The 23,332-nt window shown below is 50.4% G+C and overlaps 1 protein-coding gene across 6 annotated transcripts in view; it reads right to left on the bottom strand.

The window, feature by feature from the left end:
• Pla2g4e (phospholipase A2 group IVE) overlaps positions 1-23,332 on the bottom strand; it is an 86,737-nt gene that overhangs the window by 30,739 nt on the left and 32,666 nt on the right. For 5 of the 6 annotated variants that reach the window (XM_021241761.2, XM_021241759.2, XM_021241764.2 and 2 more), the window contains 2 exons: positions 10,130-10,202; positions 4,384-4,520 (listed from right to left, as the gene is read on the bottom strand). In XM_021241761.2, coding sequence (XP_021097420.2) covers positions 4,384-4,520; positions 10,130-10,202 — 210 coding nt within the window. Of the gene's footprint in view, positions 1-4,383; positions 4,521-10,129; positions 10,203-16,026; positions 16,608-23,332 lie in introns of those variants that run through there. The other variant, XM_021241762.2, reaches the window with a different exon arrangement.

The following is a 23,332-nucleotide window of genomic DNA, read 5'->3' as shown; positions in this document are numbered from 1 at the left end:
AAGTGGGAGGGCTAGGGGAAAGGATAGAAGGGAATGGGATTAATATGAGAAAATGGAAAAATAGGAGCAAAATCTTTGTAAATAGGGAGGACTGGAGGGGTTGAAGGGAGGGCTGGGCAAGGGTGAAAAATAAGAACCAAGAGAGACTATGTAAAGGTGCAAATTTCCAATGATGAATGTCATTATATTGTATACCTAAAATGTACCAATGATTAGAATGAATAATCGATAATGTAAAATAGGAAGAAAAGGTCCAAAGGGGTAGGGGTAGTGGGAGGGCCAGGGGAAAGGAAAGAAGGGAAAGGAAAAAATGATGAGAAATGGAAAAAATGGAAATAAAGTCTTTGTAAATAGGGAAGGGTGGAGGGCGTGAAGGGAGGGCTAGGAATGGGGAAAAAATAAGAACCAAGATGCATTATGTAAAGGTACAGTTCCCAATGAGAAATGTAATTGTGTTGTATAGCTACAATGTACCAATAAAAGAATTTAATACGAAAAAAAATGAATCAACAAAAAGACCATACATCATGAACAAGCAGGCTTCGTTTTAGGGAGGCAAAATGGTTCAGCATATGCAAATCAATAAATGTAATGCAGCACACAAACAGAAGCAAGGCCAAAAGTCACATGATCATCTTTTTTACCTTTTTTTTTTGTACCAAGGATTGAACTCAGGACCTTGTGCTTTCGAGGCAGGTGGTAGAACCACTGAGCTAAATCCCTGGCCCTCACATGATCATCTTAATAGACAGAGAAAAGGCCTTTTACAAAATCCAACACCCATTCATGAAAAATAAACTCTGAAGAAAATAGATATAGGGGGACCTTATCTCAATCTGATAAAAGCCATTTATGACAAACCTACTGGCGCCATCATATTAAATGGGGAAAAACTGAAAGCTTTCCCTCTAAAATCAGGAACAAGACAAAGATGTCCACTATCACTACTCCTGTTCAACATAGTCTTCTAAAAATTAGCAAGCATAATTAGGCAAGAAGGGCTGGGGAATGTAGTTCAATGGCACAGCGCCTGCCTGGCAATCGTGAGGCCCTGAGTTCAATTCCCTGTACCAAAAAAAAAAAAAAAAAGGCAACAAAAAGCAATAAAAGGGATATGTATAGGAAAAGAGCCAGGAGTGACAGTGCACACCTATAATCCCAGCACTTGGGAAGCTGAGGCAGGAGGACTGACTTGAGTTCAAGGCCAGCCAGGGCCACATTACATAGTGAGTTCAAAGCTAGCCTGATCTATATAGCAAGACCCTGTCTTAACCCGCACCCCTCAGAAAGGAAAAGAAGTCAAATCATCATTATACGCAGATGACATGATACTTTGGATAGAAAACCCAAAAAAATCTACCAAAAGACTCTTAGATTACAGCTAGACATGGAGGCGCACACCTGTAATCCCAGCACTTTGAAGGCTGAGGCAAGAGGGTCACTGCAAGTTCAAGGGCAGACTGGGCTACATAGTAAGTTCAAGGGCCAGCCTTGGCTACATAATGAGACCCTGTTCCCCCCAAAAGACTTTTAGAATAAGTGATCAAATTCAGGAGTGTAGCAAGATACAAAATCAACCCACAAAAATCCATAGCATTCCTGTACACTAATAATGAACCCACTGAGAAAGAAATTAGGAAAAAATATCATTCACAATAGCTTTTCACCAAGAAAAATTAAATGCTTAGGAATTAACCTAACTAAGGAAGTGAAAGACCCCTATACCAAAAACTGCAACACCCTAAAATAGGAAATCAAGGAGGACATCAGAAAATAGAAAGCTATCCCCTGTTCCTGGATAGGCAGAACCAATATAGTCAAAATGGCCATACTTCTGAAACCGATACACAGATTTAGGCAACCCCAATTAGAATGCCAACCGCATTCTTCACAGAACTGGAAAAAACAGTTCTAAAATTCATATGGATCCACAAGAGACCCAAATAGCAAAAGCAATCCTGGTAACAAAAGCAAATCAGGAGGCATCACAATACTCGACGAAGTTATATTTAAAAAGCTACAGTGTAAAAACAGCATCGTACTGGCACAAAAACAGACATGGGGATCAATGGAACAGAATAGAGGATGCAGAAACAACCCCAAGCACATTGATCTTGATTTTTGACAAAGGGGCCAAAAGCACACACTGGAGAAAAGATAGCCTCTTTAATAAATGGTATCGGGAAAACTGGCTACCCACATGCAGAAGATTGCTCTAGACCTACATCTCTCACTACGCACTAGACTAAAATCAAAATGGATTAATGGACTAAATGTTAAAACAGAAACATTTAGCCTGTTGTACAATAAAATAGGAAAAACTCTTGAAGTCAGACATAGGCAAGGACTTGCTGAACAGAACTCCAATTGCGTAGGAAATGGTACCAAGAATCAACAGATGGGATCATACCAAATTAAAAAGCTTCTGCACAGGCGCCGGAGATGTAGCTCAGTGGCACTGCAGTTGCCTAAGCAAGCACAAGGTCCTGAGTTCAAACCCTGGTACTGGGAGAAAAAAAGCTTATGCTTAGCAAAAGAAACAACCAATAGAGTGAAAAGACTACCTGTGGAATGGAAAAAAAATTTTGCCAGCCATTCCTCAGACAGAGGACTAATATCTAAAATATATGAAAAACTAAGAAAAATTAGACTCCCCAGAATAAGATTCACTAAAAAATGGGCAAATGAAATGAGTAGACAGTTCAAGGAAGAAGTACAAACGGCTAGTAAATACATGAAGAAACACTAAACATCGCTGGCCATTAGAGAAAAGCAAATTAAAACAACACTGAGAATGTCAGAATGTCCATCTTCAAGAAATCAAATAATAACGAATGCTGGTGAGGCTGAGGGGGTGGGAGGAGGAACCCTTGTACATTGGTTGTTGGGAATGTAAACTAGTACAACTACGGAAATCAGTATGGAGATTTCTCAAAAAACTAAAACTAGAGGGCTGGGGATTTAGCTCTATGGTTCTGCCACCTGCCTCACCTCTCAAGAGCAAGGACCTGAGTTCAATCCCCAGTACCAAAAAAAAAAAACCACCCAAAAAACTAAAACTAGAAATTCTATTTAACCCAGCTATTCCCCTTATAGATATCTTTCCACAAGAATTAAAAACATCATATTACAGGGATACATGCATATCCATGTTTATAGGAGCACAATTCATGATAGCCAAATCTTGGAAGCAGCCTATATATCCATCAACAGATGAATAGATAAAGAAAATGTGGTATTTACACACAGTGGAGTACTACTTGGCCATAAAGAAAGAAAAATTTGAGTCATTTGTAGGAAAATGGATGCACCTTGAGACCATAATGTTAGTGAAATAAATCAGACACACAAGCTTATAGCACATGATTTCTCTTATGTGAAAAACCCAAATTTTAAATAAAGAGCAAAATAAAAGATAGTAGGAAACAGAGCTATCTCAAAGGGTAGGGGATCAGGAGATGGAGTGGAGAGGGAGAGGAGGGAATTATTAAGATGTGTTACATACATGTGCCAACTCCACGTGAGGAATGTAAACATTATGTACTGCAAATATGTACTAATTGTTTTTAAAGGACGTAGTAATCTGGAGCTGTGAAGTTTCGAATGCCCGAAGACTGGGTTTGACGTCTCTACCATGAGGCCTGATTTGTCTTAAGGGTGCTCTGCTGAGGCTTTTCCATCTTGGGATGCTCAAGGGAGAATTCTCCCTCAGGAGATGTGAACTTAGAGTCACCATATATCTGAAGAGGATCAGAACCATATAACAACAACTCAACAATCGAACATACACTCAAGGAAACAGAAAAAGTAATACAATCAGAAAAGAACTTAAGAGAGAGAAAACCCTCTGACTGGAATTAGATTGACCTTAGACCTGCAGTAGGGCCTGGCTAACAGAATGGCTCTTCCTCTCTGTGTTTCTCCTTCTTGGAACAGCTCTGGAAGGTACTGTAAACACAGTCTGTTCTGGGGTAAGAGACCCAGAACCAGCAAATTAGACAGAAGGATGAGAGAGACCAGAAAGAAGGTAGGATAGACTGCTAGGCCTATTCATCCATGGACAAATGGACGCTGATCCATGTTTGTCTTCAGAGGTGGCACACATGACATTAGCAGAGGGAAGTCGTGGATGAGGAGGGAGACAGGTTAGTAGGGCAAGAAGTAGGTAGAAAGGAAAACAAGTAGGCAGAAGAAGGACTCACAAGAAAGTGAGGGTCGGGCCGGGGATTTACCTCAGTTGTTCGACCACCTGCCTTACAGGCATAAGGTCCTGAGTTTGATCCCCGTTACCAAAAAAAAAAACCAGAACAAAACTGAGAGTCAAGCAGGTGAGAGGGAGTAGAGTCACATGGGCAGGCAAGCAGATGCCAAGTTGATGCTCACCTTCACTTGGGTCTGGATCTGGAAGCTGAAGGTTTCGTTCCACTCTGGGTTTGGGCAGTTGGAGATGGTCCTGGTCCTCACCTTCTCAGAAGAGGCAGTGGGCAGCCAGAGGCTCACAAAGCAGTCTGTTTGGCTCACTGTCCAAGGAAGACAAGACTTGAGGAGGAGGGAGAGAAGCCGACCCAGTCAGAGAGGAGAGGCACGGGCTCAGACAGGTCTCTTGCAGAGTGAGGTCCTCTCAGCTCCAGGCCCTCTCCTGATTCAGGGCCCAGCTCTGCAGATGCCTTTGCCCTAAGACCCTGAGAGGGTCACAGACTGCAGGCTGTACATTCACAAAGGGAATCAGGACCCCTGACCATTCACATGGACGCAGATGGCCTGAAGCAGAAGCACCCCAGGCTCTGAGCAAATTCCTGCTGCTTTGGGACAAGGCATGGCCACATAATTTCCCCTTTGTCAGGACAAGGTGTGGAAGAACAGCCCAAAGCGCCTGGTTTACTTCTTGCCTTATCATCAGGGAAATAAAAGCAGGCCAAGCTTTTCCCCCTGAGCTGAGGAGATGTGGGGCTGACAGGGTAACACCGCCTGCAGTAAGTTGACCAAGGGTGCCCTTGTGGGAACGAGCCAGTCAGCAGGGTCCACCATCCCCACTGGGCTCAATGCCTCAAGGGCTCCCTGCTAGGCTCTTCATACCTGCCCTGGTCTCCCAGCTCAAGGAAACCCTCATACCTGTCAACAAGTACTTTTTTTTTTTTCATTCTAAAAAACAACCTGAGTTCCTCTATATGCCCTGAAGAAGGGCCAACAGCTTTGACCCCAACAGACCTTTTCAAAATGGAAAGAAGCAGGCAGGCATGATGTAACATGGCTCTATTCCTGACTGCTGTGGAGGCTGGGACAGGGTTGAGAGTTCTAGGCCAGCCTGGGTAACAACAAGGCCCTATTTAAGGAGAAAGAGGAAGAGGAGGAGGAGGAGGAGAAAGAAAGGGGAGAATGGGAAGAAGAGGAAGAAGAGAAAGAAGAGGAAAGAGGAGGAGGGGTGGTAGGGAGGAGGAGGGAAGAAAGGAAGGAGGGAGGGAAGAGAAGGAGGGAGGGATGGAGGGACCTCTCTTGAGTCGTCTGGTTGGAGCAGCAGAAGGGATGTGGAGGATTCGCAGCCCATCCTGGCTCCCTCCCTGTTCTGCCTCTGTGGAGGGAGGAAGAGGTGCCAGGCCTGTCTTTGTCAGTCTCTCAACAATCTGCTGAGGTAAACTCCAGGGTACACACCAGGTCGTAGAGAATGGTAACAGGCAGCACAGTTTCCAGTGTCAGAGTCCTCCAGAGGTAAAGCTGGTGAGGATGGGCATTCTACACCGATAGTTGATAATTATTAATAATCGTTAATGAGATGCCACCAAGGCTGTCCCCCAAGACTGACTCAATCTAACTGTCACCATTCTGAAAGCTTATCAGTCTCAGTAACATTTTTTGACCCAGGCATTCCTGGCCTCTGACCTTACCCCTGATCAATGAGAGCTCACCATTCAGTGAATAGGAATGCACATCCCTCTTCCCATTGAATAAAAGTGAGATGCCACAGTCCTTGATGTGTGATAATAGTCATCTCATCTGGGTAGAAAGAATGACCAAGCCTCAGCAGAATCAGAAGAAAAGGATCCCCCACTCATCCCCACTGCCCTGAACAACTCAAGGGCCTAAGACCATACCCAACCTGTTCATCTTGCTGTCAGCACGGGCAACCCAGCCAGCAACCCAAGTCCCAGTCTATACTGAACCCTTCTAACTTCACCTCTCTCAACTGCACCACCTCCGTCTGCACTGCCACAGCCCTGGAACAGGCTGCTATTGTCTCTGGGGGCTCTTCCAACTGCACTCCTTGCCTCCTGTCTTGCCCCATCACACACTCACATTCACACACATGCACACAATGCTCTTGCACATCCACACCAAAGGCAGTCCCTCGGGTCTCCAGAGCTGTCTAGCCATGTTGCCTTCAGGCCTTTGCATGGGCTTGTCCTTCTTCCTGTGACTCCTCTCTCTTTTCCACCCTCCCCTCTCCTGGGTGGCCCCTCTGGTTTCAGGAGGAAGCTCCTCTGGAAATCTTCCTTGGTGCCAAATGTGGCCCAGAGCTCTACTCCTCTCCTGGAGATGCTCTTGTTACTCAGCACTGATGGCAGGGCTCCCCCATCTTCTCTACCTCTCTGTGAACACCAGAGGGCTGCGGCAGGATGCTATGTCTCCCACCAGATGTCTTGAATGAATGAATGAATGAATGAAAATCTCAACTTCCTGCTTTAGGGTTGTACCAGTACCTGTGAAATTCTACTGAGTCACTGTATACCCAGGTAAGCAGGTTGGCGTGTCTAATTGCTCTGCCCACAGGCAGATGCACCGGGCACCTGCTCTTCCTCTCGGACCCCTCCCTTGGCTTTTCCTGTACACAATCCCTTCCTGCTAGGCCTGGAATATTCTCCTTACATCTGCTTCCTATGTGATGAGAGCCTGCAGGCTGGGACCAACCAACTCTATACCGATTGGCTTCTAAGGGCTGCCGCACATGCCTGACTTGATAGACCCGTGAAAGCCTTCTTCCCTCTAAAATTGTTTACCTATCATCGGTCCATGCCATTAAATACACTAAGTAAAATTGCAGGATTTTAGCCTAATGCATAAGTTCTAGTTAAGTTAAAAAATACTGGAAGAGACAAGATTGACTAGATATCCGCACTACCAACATTGACTCTCAGCTCTATTGCAGAAGGTTGTCTGCCTCCCAACACAAAAAATGTTGGGAATGAGGAGAGGGAATCCTGCGGAAGTGGGTGAGGGAGGAGGATCAGCCAGGGCTTGGGGGACAATCGGGGCTGGCTCTAAGTGTCGTGGCCATGACACTGGCCATGAGGGATGATAAAGCAGGGGTGGGCCAACCTCAGAATTTCTAGGACTCCAGGGATTTCCTGGCAAAGTCAGGTTCTAGGCTTTACTTCCCATGGAGTGACAGAGGGCTTGGTCATAAGAATGATGTGTACTCTTTCTTGGATTGTGGGTTTCAGAGATGACTCAGTCATCTTCCCAGATGTTCACAACATTGTCTCTCCAGTGCCTCTGGACTCACCTACATGATGCTCCTTGAGGTGCTGGTTTGGGTTTTAATTAGCATTTCCAAGAGGGATAAGAATTCTTAATGGCTGGAGGTTTCTGGGCCGGAGTGTCCCCAGTCCTGGTCCAGAGCTGGGCCATGTGCTTTTTTAGTTCTTGCCACAGGGCTCATCCCTGAAGCTCTGTGTACTCCTTGCCATTAGCCTCCTCACAATCTTGGGAAACACAGGCTAGACAGGTTACAGCCTAAACTGCAGAGCAGTGCGCTTTGGATTCAAGCTAGAAGGGAACAGTTTTGAGCAAGGGTAGCCCAGGACCCAGAAGCCATCAGGATAGTCTGAACCTAACCAGGGAAGGAAGAAAAATGCCTCAGGCCTTGCTATTGGATTCCAGACCTGATGTGACAGAGCCTGGGACCCCAGCTGCCACAAATGCCCTCTAGGTCCTTGGGGAGTGAAGAAAACATAAGTAACAAGAGGAGGCTGGTAGAGCTAGACTGAAGCCCTGCTGCTGGTCTCTGGGAGACAAGTGTAGCAGGGAGAAGCAGAAGAAGGGGTACTGGACCCTGGGAAGGTCTGGCATACAGGTGTGGACATGCAGAGTGAGTGCCCGTGGCCAGGTGACTGGAGGGGCTGGACAGACACACCTCAGGAGGAGCTGGAAGAGACCAGGTGGGGCTGGGGCTGTCCCCGAGGGAGGGGCAACCTCTGCCCAAGATGGGGTGAAGTAAGCGAGTGACACACCTTGGCAAGGGCACAACCCAGGTGCAGGGGACACTTCTGGCTCCTCAGCTCACACACTGGTGAGCTGGGAAAGCCCCGAGAAGCCCTCTGTCTGGCCACTTGGTGACATAGGCCCAAGCTTGACATGTGCTGGAATTACTCCCGCTGGCATAAGCCCCAGACACCTCACCCTGCAGAAGCTCAGTCTGAATCCTGCTTGGTCCCTCACTGTCTGGGAATGCAAGGCTCAGCACCCTCCTCCACACTCACCCCACTTTGCAAGCTCCCTGCCTCTGCCACTGTGCTTCAAGACAATCAGCCCCCAGGAAGTCATGCGATCCCTTCCTTGGGAACTCAGGCACCTGTCACTTAAGAGGCCATCAGATGCCTCTTCTGCCTGGCCTCTGGCCTCTCCACCAGCCAGCTCCAGCCTCCTTCCCTGGCCTGTCTCATCTCTCCAGGTCTCCAGGCCTGGAGCCAAACACTGCTTCCACCTTAGCAACCATTAACCCCTTGTCTGCAAAATAGACCCACTGCAACTAGCCTGTAGTTCCCAGAGAGATCATATGGTATTTCGACAGCTGGCCTGGCCTTCCTGAAGCAGTGGCCTGGGAGCCAGACCCTCTTCTCTCAGAACAGCCTCCCACGCCAGGCTCCCAGGTCTCTGGACACCTACACCCTGGCCCCCTTGAGCCCAGGTCCCCAGTGCACCTTTCTTGTCCCTCCTAGCTCTGTGACCTGTGGTCCTAAATTCTGTAGTGACAAAGTCAAAATGCCATCTCTGTTTTCTGCAACCCTTTGGACATGGGCATCTCCCTTGTTAAAATGTACGCTCAGAGCCCAGAGTGAGGGCACATGCCTATAATCCCAGCACTCTGGGAAGAGGGGGTGAGATGATCCCAAGTTTGGGCCCAACTTGTGAAATTTGCCGAGAATCTGTCTCATAGTACACAAAATAGAAAAGGGTTGGGGATGTAGCTCAGTATGAAGGCCCTGGGTTCAATCTCCAGCAATGGGAAAAAAAAAAAAAAAAAAAAAGAAAAAGCAAAGAAAAAGCAAAGAGTAAGCTCAGGATCTTGGCTCTGTGACTGTGTTTCTGTCCACTCTGGCCCTCTCCAGTCATGGGGGAAACCTGTGGACCTTGAGCCATTCCTGTGTGGTCACCAATGAGGGGGACACCCTTGGCCACAGATCCGGTACACAGAGCTCCTGTACACCCTCGGGGATCACACCTTCTCTCTGAATGGGGCAAGGTGAGGGCAGCACGGAGAAGGCTGATCTCAGATGGGGGTTTCCCACTACTCTGATGCCTTCATCTTTGTCTGAGTCAGGAGCCCCCTGGCTAGGAGCTAGGATGAGGGGGAAGGAGAAGGGTGCAGGAAAACATTGCCTAGCAGCCCCGATAAGTTCACACACATCCATGCGGTTGAACTGCAGAGCTGTGTGCTGTGGTCCTCCCTCCCCTGCCCTGTCCCAGACCCAGCTCAGGATCCCTGTGCTGAGAAAGTACTCTGGGAAGGGCTGACAGCTGGCCCCACGCCCAAGGGCATGTCCTCCTACTTCACCCTAACATCACGGGTTCTCCCCTAAACTCGTGGAAGGGCAAGAAGTGGGGGAAGCTTGCGCTCCAGGGAGTGGATATGAGGAGGAGGAGAAAGTGGGGAGGAGAGAGCAGGGGACAGAGGCAGGCACAGACTGCAGGGCTGGTAGTGCCTAGGTAACGGTACGAGTGAGGGCCTTGAAGAGAGTGTGAGCCTGGAAGTCTGCAATGCAGTCAGGGTGGCGAGCATACGTGTGGCCATGCATGTGTGTACACACACACGTAGACGCACACACATGCGTGCCTGAGCACTTCTCCAGCCTGGGCCTCTCATCGTCCAAGCCCCTCAAGCAGAGAAGGAGGGAAGCGACAGAAGGATACTCACATAGATCAGCCTGGCGGACATTTTTCATCTGGATGACCCTCACTGTCAGCAGGTGGCATGGAGACTGGCCCTCCTGTGGATTGAGAAGACAGTAAACTCAGGGTTCAAGGCTCACCCCAAGGCCAGTTCCTCTGGGGAGACTCCAACTGTGACGGTTAAACTTGACTGTCAGCTTGATTGGTTTTGGAGACACTCAGGAGATTAGTAAAACACCTCTGTGTGTGTCTGGGTAGGTCACAGGCCATGGCCCCGAGGATTATATCTGGTGTCCCCTCTGGCCTTTGCTTCCCAGCCACCCCGAGGTGAGCAGCTTTTCTCCACATGCACTTCCGCCATGATGTTTCTGCCTTGGAGGCCGCTGACCATGGACTGAAACCTCTGAAACTTCGAGCCAAATTAAATCCTTCTTCTAAGTTGTGTATCCACAATTTTTGTCCCAGCAATGGAAAGCTGACCAATACAACCACCATGCACAACTCCCTGCCCACTTGCACTACAGCAACCTCCTTGCTGTCTTGTCATTGTTTGCTTGGGTATCTGCCTTCTCTCCTGCCTGGAAGATTCTGGAAGCCCCTAAGCCTGAGACCCTTCTGGCTTTCACCTTCACACCTCTGCTGATATATAGGTGTTCAATAAATGTCCATTAGATGAGTGAATAAGTAGATGAATGTTCTGACCCAAGTTCAAGAGGGAATACTTACAACAAGGGAGTCCTGAGGTATTCTCACTCTCCTTCCCCACTGAACAACTCTGTGTGTGTGTGTGTGTGTGTGTGTGTGTGTGTGTGAGAGAGAGAGAGAGAGAGAGAGAGAGAGAGAGAGAGAGAGAGAGAGAGAGAGAGAGAGAGAGAGAGAGAGAGAGAGAAGAGCTCTTGCTTGCCCAGGAGGCAAGGACAGTGTGGCAGGAGGGGTGACAGACACCTACTCACCCAGGTCGTCAGGCCAGGTGCCCCCTACCACTGCCCCAGTGCCTAGCTCCAGCCCAGGACTGGCACCTTCCCCCAAGTCCTTCTGATCCTGAACTTCTCCTTCCCAGGGAACAACTTGCCTCTTTCTTCTTCACTGAATCTTGCTATTGACCCTTGTGAAGTTTGGCTGACCTGTGATGGCTTCTCTTTCATGATGGCTAGAGCACAAGTAACCCTCAATTTGATGACCAATTCCTGTCAGATGCCTCTGTTGGTACTGCTGACCCCCGAGGACCCTTTCTCTCCCACGGATCTGTGCTAATGGCTGGATGTGTGGACACCCTGATCCCTGCTCACTCAGTTCTGGGGCTTTCCCCTCTATCCTGCTCCTCTTTTTGTTCTGATCATGTCCTGAGAGCCTGCCTTCATCTCAAGCTCTAGCCATTACCCCTCCTTAGGTCACCAGTGGCTGGGGCGGGAGTGGTTCTCATAGGCCCCGCCTACCACCCACCCCTGCCCAACTGTGTCCTCCTGGGGCCCTGTTACTCTGTGCCTACCAGATTCCTGAATACACCCCTCCCTGCCTCCTCACCAGCTCCTCTTTATCCAGCAGTTGCAAAGTATCTGTCACTGTCCACCCCTAGCCTGAGCCCACACAAATGCCACTGACTCTTCCAGTTTACCTTGTGCCAGCGTGCCTGCCGGCATGCTGCCAGTGCTCTAGTGTGCTGCTAAACCCACTTGGAGCCTTTTTCAGAAGATGCAGTTTTGCTCTGTTTAAATAGTACAAAAGTTTGCAGAAAAATGTAAAGGTGGGAGGAAGAGTCCCTGTAATGCCACCACTCAGAGACAATCATCATTACTTTGCTCTCTGTCTCTCCAGACTTTCCTGGGGCTTGGTTCTAACCAGCAGCAATAGAAGGGTGATTTGAAGGGTGCTAAGTTATATTGTCCCTGAGATAGACACGTAATGTCTGGATCTCCTCCTCTCCTCTTGCCAACAACTGCCTAAAACTGGGACAAAATTCAGGCTGACAGTTGCACACAGTTGGGGGATGCCTTTTGTGGGTCAACTCCAGACATGATGGTTTTTAGGCAGTGACTTCCTCGGACAGCATTCTCTTGTAAGCCACACACCCGGCTCTGGACACAGTGGACTCTTCATCTCTCACTTCCCACCTGGGTAGAGTGGGTCCTGGTCTGGCCTGGTAAGGAGGCAGGAGTCACCTCTCAGCAGGAGCACAGTCTGGGCAAGCTGGGTCCCATTGCCCACTTTCTCAGAGGGCACCTGGAATCCCAGCTGGAGCTGGAAAGGCCTCAGCCCAGGCAGGGGTTTGTCTTTGGGTGTATCCCTAGCCCAGAAAGCTCTGAACCCAGGCCCAGGGTCTTCTCAGTCATCATGGGCTTTCTCTGCCTCCAGGAGGGGCTTCCCAGTGCCCAGCCTGGTTCCTTCAAGGTCTGCTCTAGAAGGAAAAGAGTATCCACAGCTTTCCTTGCAACTTCATTCAAGGTCTCCTGCATCCGGGGAAAGGTTCTGTCCTGTCACTGAATCCCTGTACCTGCCTACAGGGTAGATAATTTTTCCTGCTCTAACTCTGCAACAACAGTGGCAATGTCTTCAGTCACCCACTGGGGGTCTTCCATGTGGCATGTGCTGTAGATTATCGTGCTTAATCCTTACAGCTACACCAGGAAGCAGTTACTGTTAGCCTCACTTTATGGGCGGAGAATCTGGGGCTCAGTCTTTGGACATAGGGCTCTCAGCTAGAATCAGAGGAACATCAGTTTGAATTGAATCCTAATTCTCAAACCTGTGCTCAGAAGCACTGTTATGCTCTCGTACTTAGGTGACCCTTGGCTAACGTGAAGACAGGAGTCGCTCACCCTCTCTTTGTCTCTCCCTTCATCTTCATTTCTGAGAGCCTGTTTTCCTGCAGCCTTTTGTTTCACCCAGGATTCCTCCAAAGCCCCCAGATAACCCCCAGACTTGGCAGTCCGTCTGATGGCTGTGCTCTTGTCGTCTGTGTCTCTACTGCTGCATTCCATGATCACTGTCATCTGTGGACATCCTGAGCATGTCAGAGGATCAGGGTCCCTGAGGAAGTTCTTGTTTTCTAGCACGCACAGAGGCCTCCTTTGTGGTCTCCCCTGAGACCCAAGCCACACTTTCAAGCTCAGGAATTTTCGGGAGAGACCAGTTTCAAAGTATTCCAAACAGCGCTCTGACATTTTGGCAACAGACAGAGCTTGGAAGGGTTTTGAAGACATTGCAGAGGACTGTATTGGGAAGAAGAAAGTAGGACTATGGGCATTAGATCTAGACCCAGGTATATTCCAATAAAAACGATCTTCGATTGGAAGGACTGTGTACATTTTATTCCTCAATAGGACTGGTGCTAGAGATGACCACATATGCGCGACCCCAGAGATAACTGATCTACAATAGACAGCTGCACTAGAACCCAGCACAGTGTCTGCATATGCATATGGGGTCCAGAGCCCAGCGAGACTGTGGAACTGAAGTTTATGGAGTCACTTGTGTGGTAACGGTCAATACTGCAGGGACTTTTGGATAAGCCCATCCCTGAAACAGGATGCCTGGTTGGGACTGGATGTCAGGTGAAAGTCTGAATATTTAATAACAGGCATGAGCGGGTACCAAGCCACTTGGCTGCAGCCCTGGGGTAGGGACTGAGATAATTCTTCATTTTACAGGGCATGGGACAGATCCTGGGGTGAAGAGCAGGGCGCATGCACACAGAGGCTTGGAAGTCACAGCAGAAACTTTGGCAAATGGCCCAGGGGCCTATTCAGCCACTGGAACAATCTGCCCACGGTCCCAGGAAGGAGGGGCCGGGCAGCAGTTCTCTGGGAAGCCATGTGGGAGAGAGAGCTGCTCAGGCTGTAGTCACACACAGCCCGTTTCCTGCCTGTCCTTGACCTCCAAGCTTGACCTCATCAGGACCCCATTTCCCTGTGAGACCGGCTCAGGACTGAGGGCCTTGTCAGTTCATATGGAAAAGCGGCATCCCCTAGAGTTTTGGGACTGGCTGTTTCTAAGTCCAGCGCTGCCCCTTCCCAGGCCCAGCTCTATAGATCTGACCTCTTGTAAGATGGGAGTGGGGAACAAGAGTGGTTACTCCTCTGGCGTGCCTGGCGCTGCCTCTCACTGGGTGCTAACCCTCCAGGCAGCTTCAGAGAAAGGTGATATTATCCTTGCTTCATGGAGAAGACCATGTTAGGGAGATTACATCTCACATAGGCTGGCACAGCTGGAAGCTGCAGAGCCACGCTCTAGGACCCAGGTGTGGGCTGCACCCATCTGCCTTGCTGGTATGCTGGCCAGCCACCTGGAGGCAAGTTCTCCCCACTCCAGATCAACACTGGCTTGCTCCAGGTCCTAACTAGACTGGTTAATGGTAGAGGCAAGAATAAACCTCTGGCTCCCAAGTCAGGACTCTCCCTATACCCAAGGGTCCAGCTGTTACCACAAATTGTTCCGAAGAGTGGTTAGTTACCGATGGGGTCCAGGTTCTGGCTCCTGGGTGGTGGAGTGGGGGAAGTCTGACCACCAGGTTTCAGAAGTGAGGGATTGTATGCCCACCCAGGCCAGGCACCTCCTTACCAGGGGGTGCCCGGAGAAGGAAGACAGCTGCCCTCCTTGGGGAATCTCAGGGCAGGCGTGGCAGGTGACGCCACCTCCTCCTCCTTAGAGAGCTGGGCGTAGCTCGTGGCTCCCTACAGCACTGTGCCAGAGCTCAGAAGACCCTGGTGACATCTTCCTGAATACAGGAGCCCTGTCTCTCCAAGGAGATCTTTAGGATGGGGACATCTGGGACCCTGGAACAGGTCTCAATCAGCCTGAGCAACACCCAAGACGAGATCACCTGGGAGGGGCCTCTGTGGCTGTTTTACTTTGTATTACTCGGGCTGAGTGAGTAGCCAGGGTAAGAAGTCCCCATACCAAGTGACACAGCCCCTCCAGGACTGGAGAGGGACCAGAGCAGCTGGTGGAGGTCTCTGGAGTCATACTCTGGGCCTCAGCTCTTGACTGCTTCCCCACCCTCTTCAAACTCCTGCCTTTCTGGTCTTGCTGAGCTTCCAGGAACTTGGGGCAGGAATAAATGCCACCAGAGGTCCCTCTGGCACCTGTGGGAAAAGCTTGGCCCACCCAGGAGATGCTGTCTGTCCTGGCCAGGGAAGCAGGGCCGATAGTCACCACATAGAGTGGAGCTCCCCTCCCTCACTCTTTGAAGACCCAAAAGGGTCTCCATCTTCCCCCTGCAGGGACAAGAACCTTTCTGGGCATCTCTCAGCTCCTTCAGTGACCTAGTGTGGGTGGGGCCAGGCTCTGGAGGGTGATGAGAAAGAAGTTACTGCCCTTGGGCCCTCACGGACAGTCCTCCCCGCCATGTGTCTATGGTCAGGGGGAGACTAAGGTCATCTCCCTATTGCCTAGACAGGGAAACCGAGGCAGAGTCTTCCCCAAGTATTAGCAGCCTGACCCATGAGCCCAGGCTCTCCCTGTGAGGCTGGGAGGAGTTGCCTGGACCCAGGTCCTTGGCAATAAACACAGGCCCATAGCTTTGCACCTAGTGGCAACAGATCAGCGGTGCAACCAGTTCTCACCACACTGACACACTCCCACAGCCTCCAAACCCAGGATGTCCACGGAATTAAAACTCACTGGCCACCACTACAGGTCTGGATCCTCCCTGGGAGTACTCAGTGGCTGGTATTTTGGGTGCTGGCCTGGCCCCAGGATGGCCCTCACATGGGACCTTGTAGAGCTTTCAGGTACTTTCAGCTGGGCATCTGCCCAGGCCCCCTGGCCCCAACTGGGCTAACCCATCTCCCTCAGGGCTAGGTAGAGGCTCTTGAGCCAAAGGCCTTGGTGTGTGCTATGCCCACACCCAGGGTGCCTGTCTCTTGCCCTCAGTCCCAGCCCCTGCCCCTTACCTCCTGGCCATGCCCCCAGCCCACACCTCACCTTTAAGACACAGGGGGCCAAGCACCCACTGTCCTCTGTGTGGCACGGGTCTCGCAGGGAGTGGGAGATCCAGGCAGGTGTCCTTCTCTGCAGCATCGTGGCAGCTCTCTAGCTGGGTGGCAGGACTAGGAACTTATACTCTGACTCAGAGCTCCACCCACCTGGCTGCCTCTTGGCAGCGGCTGGCCTGGTGGGGAGTGCTTAAGGAGGGTAGCAGGTTGGGGTGCCTGGCTGAGGCTTCTCATCCCCAAGGGACCACTATCTGCAGACTTCATAAATGCAGAACCTAGTGGGGGCTCTGGCTGTGGGGGGCAGTAGCCTGCAGTACCCGAGTGCGATGCTCAGAGTGAGCTGGCTGCCCAAGGGCACAGCAGGTGGTAAGAGGGAGGTGCTGGGGCCTTGTGACTGGTGAAGCCCCTGACTCTCCAGCTCCCTGAGGTCATGACTCATAGGTGCCCCACTGGGGAGGTTCCCTCCGTCCTAACTCCACTCCAGTCCCGGGCTCTGCACCTCAGCAGCTATGACTGCATGAGAGGCACGGACAGGGTCCCTGCAATACAGGGGGAAGAAAGGACCAATTGGCTGAAGCTGTGGTCAGCAGACGGTCCAGGGCAGCTGCCTCTGCCCCAACTCCTGGAAAGCCAAGCAGAGAGAGGGCGAGCTCAGCCCCTGCCACTCAGAGGATGCACCCGCCCTGCCCTGCCCCGTGTGGATGATTCTTATCTCTGGCCTGGTGCTTGGCTCACTTGGGCTGGATAAGGGCAGCTTTGCCGGCTTGGCTGCCCGACTCTTACTTACGCTGGGAGTTTCCTGCCTCAGCTCTTGCCTGAGGCCCCACAACCGGCTTTTCTGGCCCATAGATAGGAGTGATTTTATGGGACCCAGGGTGAGATCTGAATGCAGGGCAGCATGGGCCAAATGCAGGTGGGCTCTGCAGAACTTCTTCCTGTGCTTGGCCCTCGAGAGAGAGGATGGGCCTTAGCCTGCCACCCTTGAAGATCCTCTCCCTACCCTGTCCAGAACACAAACATAACATCCATATCCACAGTCAACTCTACAAATCCAACTTAGCTCTGTACCTAGTGAGCCCTTACTGTATACAAGCCACTACAGAGCAAATGCCAGGCTCAAAGCCACTCAGACTACCAGGGACCAAATGAGTCCAGCTTGTGAGAGGCTCTAATGTTCTGGCTTCCCTGTGGGGACAGGGGACATCTAGAAAGATCACAGACATCCTTAGTCTTTGTGAGGATCTGTGGTTTACAGAATTCTGTCACCAATAAGAACTGGGCAGGGAGCACGGATGGGAAGTGGGTTCCTGATGGGGAGGGAGAGTGAAGGAAGGCTTCATGGAGGAGGTGGCATCTGAATCCAAGAACTGCTGTGGCAACCTGAGACCCAGCACTGTGCCATCCTGCAAGTGTCAGAGTCTTGCCCATCCCCATTCCCTCCATTCCCTGTTTCCCAATCAAACAGGCCCAGGGCAAGCTCCAAACTCCAAGGATTCCTCAAGGCCTGGCTTTTGACCTGGTCCCACAAGTCCCCAGCCCGCCCCACCCATGCCAGGCAGTTTCCTCTCCCTAACTCCTCATGAGTAGGGCCTCAACTTACGCGTTTCAGCGGGATTAAATCAAGTCGAGTAGGAGGCTCAGGAAGAAGAGGTCGGGTGGGACCTTCTTCCACACCCTGCCAGGCTCCTCTGACCGAGTTGGCAGCCACGCAGCCTCTCACTGAGGCTGGATCATTGCCTAGGGAATGTCACTGCCACCTACTGTGTGCCACCTCATGAGGGCTGCTCAGGCAGTTACGGCCCAGGCTTGGGAAGAGGGGGCTGGATGAAACGGCCAGTTGTCCTGTGTGGACGCTAGTGGTACAGGAGGGGCTGAGGATGTGCTGGGGAGGCGGACATCCCCATTACAGAGTAACAAAGTGAGGGCTGCGAAAACCCCCACCCCTGTCTAGTGGCTCCAAATGGGCACAGTGTCTGGTCCAAGCCAGGTGCCCAGCTGCCCTTTCCTTCTGACGCTGTTCTGCAAACAGATGAAGGGACTGAGCCCTCTCCGACCCACAGCCCTCCTCCCAGCTGAGCAGGGAGCTAGGTGGTGGTAGATGTGTCCCCAGGGCCTGTGACAGGCTCTCAGGGTGGGTGACCAGGAGCTGCCCTTCCCCAGCCAGCAGCCCCCACCCCCACCTTGGGTGACATGCTGAGAACCGCACTCCTCTCAGCAGCTCAGCTGGCCCTGCTCCCCTCGGAGGCCAGCAGGATGACCCTCAAGGGCCTTGGGGACCTCTCTGTCCCCTCCCAGCTGCAGCTCTGCCTCTTGTGGTTTCACCTGAGCATACTTAGCTGGAGCCTGGTCACAGCCCCTCACCTGTCACCCTCCTACTTCAGTGTCTGTAACAGGCTTCGCTCTCTGCCAACCTGTGGGTCCTAGTACTTCCCGTAAATGCAGCAGAGCTGGGAGTGACCCTCTGTGTATGTGGGATTTTAGGGTGCTATCCAGGAAGCAGTTCAAGTCAGTAGGGAAAGGAAGGACTATTCGTTACTGGAAAAAAACTTGCTTACCATTTGGAATAAAATAAAGTTAGATCTTGACTTTATATCTGCCCAAAAATAGATCTCAGGGGAATTATCTCATCATTAAAATATTTTATATAATTTATAATTATTAATATATAATTTACATTAAAGTATTAGAGAATATTTATATAGCATTTGGATGTGGAGGATCTTCCTAAACATGGCCCCCAAAATCTAGAAGCCAACAGAGAAATACTGGCTTATTTGAATACATAGAAATTTTAAAATTCAGTAAAGCAAAAGATGCTATAAGCATACATCTACCTCTCAAATATGTCTCATATTTCTTCCTCTTAATAAATGTCCATGGATAACAAAGTAACTTTTTTTTTTTTTTGGTACCTGGGATCAAACTCGGGTCCTTGTGCTTTACAAGGCAGGCGGGAGAAACACTGAGCTAAATCCCCAGCCCACAAAGTAACTTTTAAAAATAATGTATAATTAACACGCACTAATAAAATATAGAGAAGAGAAAAAAAGAGTCTTGCTGTACTGATATTAAGATAAATTACAAAGTCATAGTAATATAACAGTATGTTACTGGCCCAAGAGTAGAACCAACAGGGACAAAACAGAGGGATTGGAGATGGATCTCAACCATGTGAGAGATCTTAATATATGATGCAATCGGCACCAGACAGCAACAGAAAAGAACAAACTGTACCAGATGCCAAGGGCAAATGCGAGCAGCAACATACAGTCAAATAAGACAGCATCTCCGTTAATGCTCTTTATAAGATGAGCTATAAAAAAAAAAAGATTAACATGGGAAAAATCAGGGAGATACAAAATAAAACAACAAATGAGACTTCACTGTAGCTATTATGTTGGAAAGCAACGAGAAAGTTGGATGAAGGTGAGCGTTGTTGGGGCTGTGGGGCAGAGGCACACTCATGCCCTGTTCTGCAAGAGGAGACTGGTGTCATGGTCAGTCTGTCACCACTGAGTCAAAGCAAAGATGTCCACAGAGCAATCTGACTGGGGTCCTTATATCCCCGGGGAAGACTCCCAAAGTGCACAGAAAGATGTGTATGAAGGCCCCTACTCCATATCACTTAGGGATTCAGAAATGTGGAAGGAAACTGTGGGCATCACTGGCAAGGTAGACAGAGGGGACAGGTGCAGAAGCTGGAGTAGGACACAGTGGGTCAAAGTGACAAATGAGATGGACACATATGTGGCAGTTAGGGTGGAGTTTCAGCTTGATTGGCTTTGGGACCTCAAAGGGGTTGGTGGAGCACACTGCTGGGTCATGGAGGGGTGACCTTGAGGAATACATCTGGTCCCTCAGCCCACCCTTTTTGGTACTGTCCTCCTACTCAGCTTCCTGGCCACCGTGAACCAGGTAGCCTTCGTTAACCATGCTCTTCTGCCATGAAGTTTCTGCCTTGGCGCTAGTCAACCATGAACTGAATCCCCTGAAACCATGAGCTCCGTAAAACCTCTCCTCCTTAAAATTGTAGGAGTCAGGTATTGTGTCACAGTCATTGGAAAGCTGACTAATACAACGTAGTAGCATGAATGGATCTGGACAACTCAGTGTTGCTAGGAAAATGGTAGAAAACCATGCTCTCTACATCAAATACATCTGCAAAAGATAAAATATGATTCTATAACAGATTCAAGCAAATATGTATGGAACACACTAAATAGTAGCCTCTCTGCAGGGAAGTGAAGAGGAAGGCTATGTGGGTAAAGGAGAACAGCAATCAATGAAGAAATATAGTTCCTCCTGGGGACCAGTGATGATAACAGTCAATGTCCGGGAGCTCCAGACTGACTCAGGCCTTGGCCCCGCAGGTGAAGTGTGGCTTCCTCCAGGTGTTCCTGGTTGTTTATCTCATCCACCCCACTCTTGCATTACCCTCCCACTTTTTCCTTCTCTACAGAAGGGCAAGAGGTGATCTCCTAAAAACAGAAGCAAGGGATGTGACTGCCCAGTAACTGACTTTTCACCGTGATGCAGCAAGGTCTTGTGTGGCCTGGCTGCACTGTTGATTCCACCCCCCTGACACACCCAAGTTCAGGCACGCTGGCTGTGCATGCTTGGTGGCCAGTTCTTTCCCATGGCAGGGATTCTGCGCTTGCCATTCCCCTGCCTGAAGTCCTTGCCCGACTCTGCAAGGTTTGCTCTTTCTCATCTGTCGTGGCTCTGCACAAGTGCCATTCCTCCAGCAACTCTTGCCTGACTACACTTCATTGTCTCAAAGCTGATTTCCTCCATATTTCTCTATTAGTTTAATTTAATGTATCAAGCTGGAAGTGCTAGTGCACGCCTTAATCCCAGTACTCTGAGAGGCTGAGGCAGGAGGATTGGAAGTTTGAGCCCACGTGAGATGAGCTCAGGAAGGCTAGATGTGAAGGACACTGGAGGGAGACAGGAATCTGGAGCAGTGCCTATAAGGGCCAGAGAGCAGTGGGAGGCCGGTCTCGTAGGCCTCATTCGTTTCTTTGCTTTGCTTCTGGCCAGGTCCGGGTCCTGCTCTATCTGTGCTTCTCCCCTTGACCCCAGGTAACCACACATCTGCTTCTCATCACCACAGATGAGATGTCTTTTCTAGAAATTCACACAAATGATATAATGCAGAATTTTCTCTTTTAGGGTTGGCTTCCTTTGTTTCGTATAAGGTTTTCGAGATTTGTTTGTGTTGGGTGTTTCTGTGTAGTCTTGCATTATAAAAATGTCAATTTGTTTGTATGTCAGTTGAAAGGCAAAGTTGTTTCTAATGTTTAGCAATTATGAATAAAGCTGCCATAAGCATCTGCACACTATTTTCTATGTAAGTTTTCAGGATGAAAACCTGGAAGTGGCGTAGTGGTCTGACTGGCTTATTTTTCTAACAGTGGTGCCACCCCCAGCGTCTGATAGCTCCAGTGTCCAGGACAGAGCCTCTCTCCTTTCCCAGACTCTCTCTGTTCTCTCGGGTCCTGTTCTCACCCTCTGCCTCCTTCCTCCCAGGAGCTTCTCCTTTGCCTTCTCCATCACACACACACACCATTGGCCAAGCAACCCCACAAGACACGGCCAAGCCTCCTGACCTCAATTCCACAGCCTTTCCCTAGAGTCAGAGAGGGGAGGTTGGGTGGTCTTCCAGCAAACTCAGCTCTGGAGTCATTGGCGGGGCTGGTTTGTCCACTATACTAAGAACCAGATCCGATGGCTCTGGTTTACCCCATTCTGTCTTTGACTGAACTTGGTCCTAGTTCACGGATGGGAAAGTAATGCTCCACTTGTTCCACGAGGTGCGAGTTGTGAGCCGAGGTTCGGGGGTCACTTCCTGAGAGACCTTCACGGGGTAGGGGGATGGGGACAGGACGGCGGCAGGCCTGGGAGGACCTGTGTGTTCAGAAGACAGCTTGGCACCACGCCCAGCTCAGGCCTACCATGGCTTCTTGTTGGTTCCAAGCTCCACATCCACGCTGCTCAGGAAGGCAGTGTGGTCTGGTGGGCAGAGCCTGGGCTGGGGGCGGGAGTTGGAGCTCCGGGTCCAGCTCTGCTGTGTGACAGGAAACAAGTGAGCCCTGTCTCCAGGCCCCTCCCGGACCAGGTCAAAGCCCCCGGAGTACAGGCTGCCATCTGTGAATTTCTATCGTCCACGCTGGCTCTAAGACATGGCCATGGCTGATTCCATCAGCCCGGTGGCTCAGAGCCCTCTTGTGCTGCCGACTTCTGGGGTTTGGCTTGTTCTTTGCTGCCCAAAGAGGCCACAGCATACTTGGCATCAGTGCAGAATGGGAGTAAGATGGGGACCACTGAGGTCTTTCTGAAGAAATGTAAGAAAAACATCAAAACGTGTGCTTGAACCCAGAAAGGAGCCACTGTTAAGGACACAGCAGGAAAGGCCTCAAAGTCACCCAAAATGGCTGATATTTAGGGACAGGAACTGAGACCTCAGGAGGATAGCTTAGGGTGTGTGAAAAAGCTCTTGTGCCCTCAGCAGGAGCCAGGGCAGGAGATTCCCTCATCCGTGCCCACTTGCGTGTGTGTCATGTGTCTCTGAATGCAGATGTTGTGCATGTCCAGTGAGTTTGCGCAGGTGAGTGCATGTTACGTAAGTGCTGTGTGAGCGTGTACTTTGCTTAAGCAACAGAGTGGGTGTTGTGCTAGTGTGTACACAGTATGAGTATATACTGTGTGCATGTGTCTGACAAGGGTGTTGTGCAAGTGTGTGATATGTGTCGTGTGGGCATGTGTGCCTGGGCGGGGTCGCTCCTATTCTTTCCTGGGGTACAGACCTTCGGGAAGAAGGGAGCCCTGTGCTCTCACCGGGGGACAAACTCCCACCTGCACCCAAGTGGACTAGAGAGGTCAGGCCATGGCCCACTTCTAGCTGCCCCCACAACCCTTTGCTGCACTTAGGAGGGGTGTGGGCCGTGTGGCTGTCCAGGCAGAGCAGCCCAGTGACTTTCCTCAAGGTGACTGGTAGGTTTTAAGGCTGGCCTTCCAGGAGGCCTTCCCCCGGCCGACTCCCCCAGCCCAGCCTCTCCACTCCAGGCCCGCTGTGTTCGGTGGGGAGGTGTGATGCCCAGTGATGTGGGGCAAAGGCAGCGGGGCAAAGGGCACCCTGGCCTGTGAGTGGGGGCAGCCCTTCCAGCTGAGCCTTTAGTCCTCTTTGCTGTAACCTAGGGAGTGTCTGGTGAGACCCAGCACAGAAGGCAGAGGGGACCCCTGGTCTGTGAGGATCAGGAGAGGCACAAGAACCGTCCCCCACTCTCTCCTGCTGA

Source organism: Heterocephalus glaber, unplaced genomic scaffold (genome assembly GCF_053883595.1).
Source record: "Heterocephalus glaber isolate CG9 unplaced genomic scaffold, H.glaber_assembly_v1.0 deba00000809, whole genome shotgun sequence".
In the NCBI taxonomy this organism is placed as follows: domain Eukaryota; kingdom Metazoa; phylum Chordata; class Mammalia; order Rodentia; family Bathyergidae; genus Heterocephalus; species Heterocephalus glaber.
The sequence above is the reverse complement of the archived record's forward strand: the minus strand, read 5'-3'. Positions and strand labels throughout refer to the sequence as shown.